General features: G+C 38.4%; 2 protein-coding genes across 3 annotated transcripts in view; one reads left to right on the top strand and one right to left on the bottom strand.

Annotated features, from left to right (window-relative positions):
* On the top strand, positions 1-1115 carry LOC104740092 (sphinganine C4-monooxygenase 2-like; the record flags this gene model as incomplete). The annotated part of the gene is given in 2 exon segments (XM_010460620.1): positions 1-17; positions 314-1115. Coding segments are annotated over 2 exon segments (572 nt in total), but the record flags the coding sequence as incomplete, so codon positions are not given.
* The window catches only part of LOC104740090 (protein PHYTOCHROME KINASE SUBSTRATE 2), a 4126-nt gene continuing 3617 nt past the window's right edge, over positions 2195-2703 (bottom strand). Inside the window, exon 2 of one of the 2 annotated variants that reach the window (XM_019236398.1) lies at positions 2195-2291. In XM_019236398.1, the coding sequence (XP_019091943.1) occupies positions 2288-2291 (4 nt within the window). In that variant the 3' untranslated portion in view covers positions 2195-2287. Of the gene's footprint in view, positions 2697-2703 lie in introns of both variants that reach the window. The other variant, XM_019236399.1, reaches the window with a different exon arrangement.

Raw genomic sequence — 2703 nt, 5'->3', positions numbered from 1 at the left:
CCGTTATCCTCTTCAAGGTATATATATATCCACCCCCTCCCCCTCTCCCTCCCTCTCTCCCAAAGCTCTGATTTTGATATGTTTCTCTATTGATCTAATATTATGGTCGATTAGAAATGATTTTTAGGGTTTTCTGATTTCATAAGCACCTTCTATTTTTCCTGAACCTGTTTAATCAAAAGGTTACAGGTTTTAGAATTCTACATAAAGACTTTATATTTGGAATAGGTTTTAGGGGATATGTTTGTTGCGGGAATTTCATATACTATCATCATGACCTGAAAGATTTGTTTGGAATTTTGTTTTTTTTTAGATAACAGGGAATGATGCAGATGCTGCTACGGCGCAGCCATCTTCCCTTTTACTTCTGGCTAGGCAGTTTATCATTGCTATGCTTGTGATCGACACTTGGCAATACTTTATTCATCGGTATATGCACCTCAACAAGTTCTTATACAAGCACATCCATTCTCAACATCATCGTCTTATCGTGCCTTATGCGTATGGAGCTCTGTACAACCATCCACTAGAAGGTCTTCTCTTGGACACCATTGGTGGTGCTTTGTCTTTCCTCTTCTCTGGTATGTCTCCGAGGACTGCCATCTTTTTCTTCTCCTTTGCTACCATCAAAACAGTGGATGATCATTGTGGACTATGGCTTCCGGGAAATCCATTTCACATCTTCTTCAGTAATAATTCTGCTTATCATGATGTTCACCACCAGCTCTACGGTAGCAAATACAACTTCTCTCAGCCGTTCTTTGTCATGTGGGATAGGATTCTCGGTACTTACTTGCCTTATTCACTTGAGAAAAGAGCCAACGGAGGTTTTGAAACACGGCCAATCAAAGTATCCAAAGATGAGTAGTTTTCTTCTCTTTCTTCAAGGGATTCTTATCATCACTTCGTTAAAGAGAACCACTGTAACCTTTGCGTACTTGTAACTGTACATACACTTCCAATCTATCCTTTTCTCAATCTGCATGCGGGCATATGTTTCTGTGTAAGCTAGCAGTAAATTCGTTTTGTAATAGCCAAGACTTCAGATCTTCTCTCTTGTTATTATCTACTTTATAATTTCAGGTTTTGAGACCTTTTAGTGTCTCACTCACTCATCCATCTCTTTTATTAAGGATTGACATACACATACAGAGTCATTGCAGACCAGTTTCTTGCTTTTGTTGCTCTTATCCTCTACGAACATGGCAACCGGGTAATATATAGGCCAGTGAAGTGACGGCTCAATTATTGAAAAAGTGGACCTTCGAAAGCGATACAATACTTATCTTCAAGATCCATTGATACTTTGGGACAAGGTTGATGTTTTCTTTACAAATTTGGTCTCATTCAGGTTATTGAAATTTGATATCCATTTTAGTACCTTACTGGATTCAGTGTATTGGGTTTAAGATTCAAAGGTTGTGTTTTGATTAAATGCAGCTGGTAAGATCTGGATATTGAATTAGAACTTTAGACTGTATCACAATCAATATTTTTTCTCAAAACCTAACATTCCTCCTGAGTTGGTCACAGAGACATATCATCATCAATGGCACAATTAAGGTTTTGTCCACGTCTACTTTATCTCATTATCATCACATGGTGATGAGATGATGAGTTCTGGTCTTATGGACCAAGAAGATTCTGGATTAGCTTTTAAGACATGTTAGGTGAAAGGACACTATCATTGTTTGATTGAGTTTCCTCATTAAAGGCTCTTTTAGGCAACTCGTACGGGCTTTGATTAAACCGTTAAATCTAAACCCTAATCAGGTATCTTTCTATTGTTGAGACAAGCACATGAAAGTGAGGTGGACCATTTGTGTTTTGTTTCTAGTCTACGTGCTGCATTAAATCTGTCTCCAGAGTCAACAAAAGGTTACAATCACACCTTAATATATCACATGGACTTGCATTCTTAGTTATGTCTTATTTGCAGATTAGACCTCAAGTGTCTAGTCTTCACATGGTGCAGTTCCTGAAAACCTCAGGCGATAATAGGTGAGTTCTTGGACCACGTTTCATTTTTACTCATTAGTCATAAGTGGTCATCAAAAGTATTTTTTTAAGGATTGATTCATAATAAAGATTTTGATTTGCAGTCCTCTGTTGACAATCTTCCTTAATAAACCTGTTCAATCAAGCTCGACTATCTCGTTGCAGAATCAATTTGATCAGAAATGTTACTTTTAGGTACAAGAATTTGAAGATGGTATTAGCAAAACAAATGTTTTCCACTCAATAGACATTACATGTAAAGAGAAAAGAGCTTAGACTTTTGGCATCATTAAGTATACAAAAAAGACGATTGCGTGTGAGAACCCGAACTACTGCTGATCCTCCTTCTTGTTTCAACGCTTGTAGGATTAGCTTCTACGGGGAATCTTGGAACATAACTCGGTGTTCTGTTCATGCTTGTGTACGAATCACCAGAGACTCTAACAGATTTATGACTCTTGCATCCCAATAATAAACCACCACTGCTCGATTTCCGTCTCTGAGGAGCAGTTTCTCGGTTTGATTTCGCCATGATAGGGATTCGAGGAATCTGAAAAGACCGGTTCTTTTTGACAGGACTCGTTGCACATTCAGACATAACAGAGTAATCTGCTACACTTGCCGTTACTACACTCCACTGTATGCTTACCTCACTCGGTGCATAACCATTTGGTGAGTCTGGATCACTGCTTCCTTGCCTTGCAA

The sequence above is a fragment of the Camelina sativa genome, chromosome 14 (assembly GCF_000633955.1).
Source record: "Camelina sativa cultivar DH55 chromosome 14, Cs, whole genome shotgun sequence".
In the NCBI taxonomy this organism is placed as follows: Eukaryota; Viridiplantae; Streptophyta; class Magnoliopsida; order Brassicales; family Brassicaceae; genus Camelina; species Camelina sativa.
Note: the sequence above shows the minus strand (reverse complement) of the source record. Positions and strands in the feature narration are given on the sequence as shown.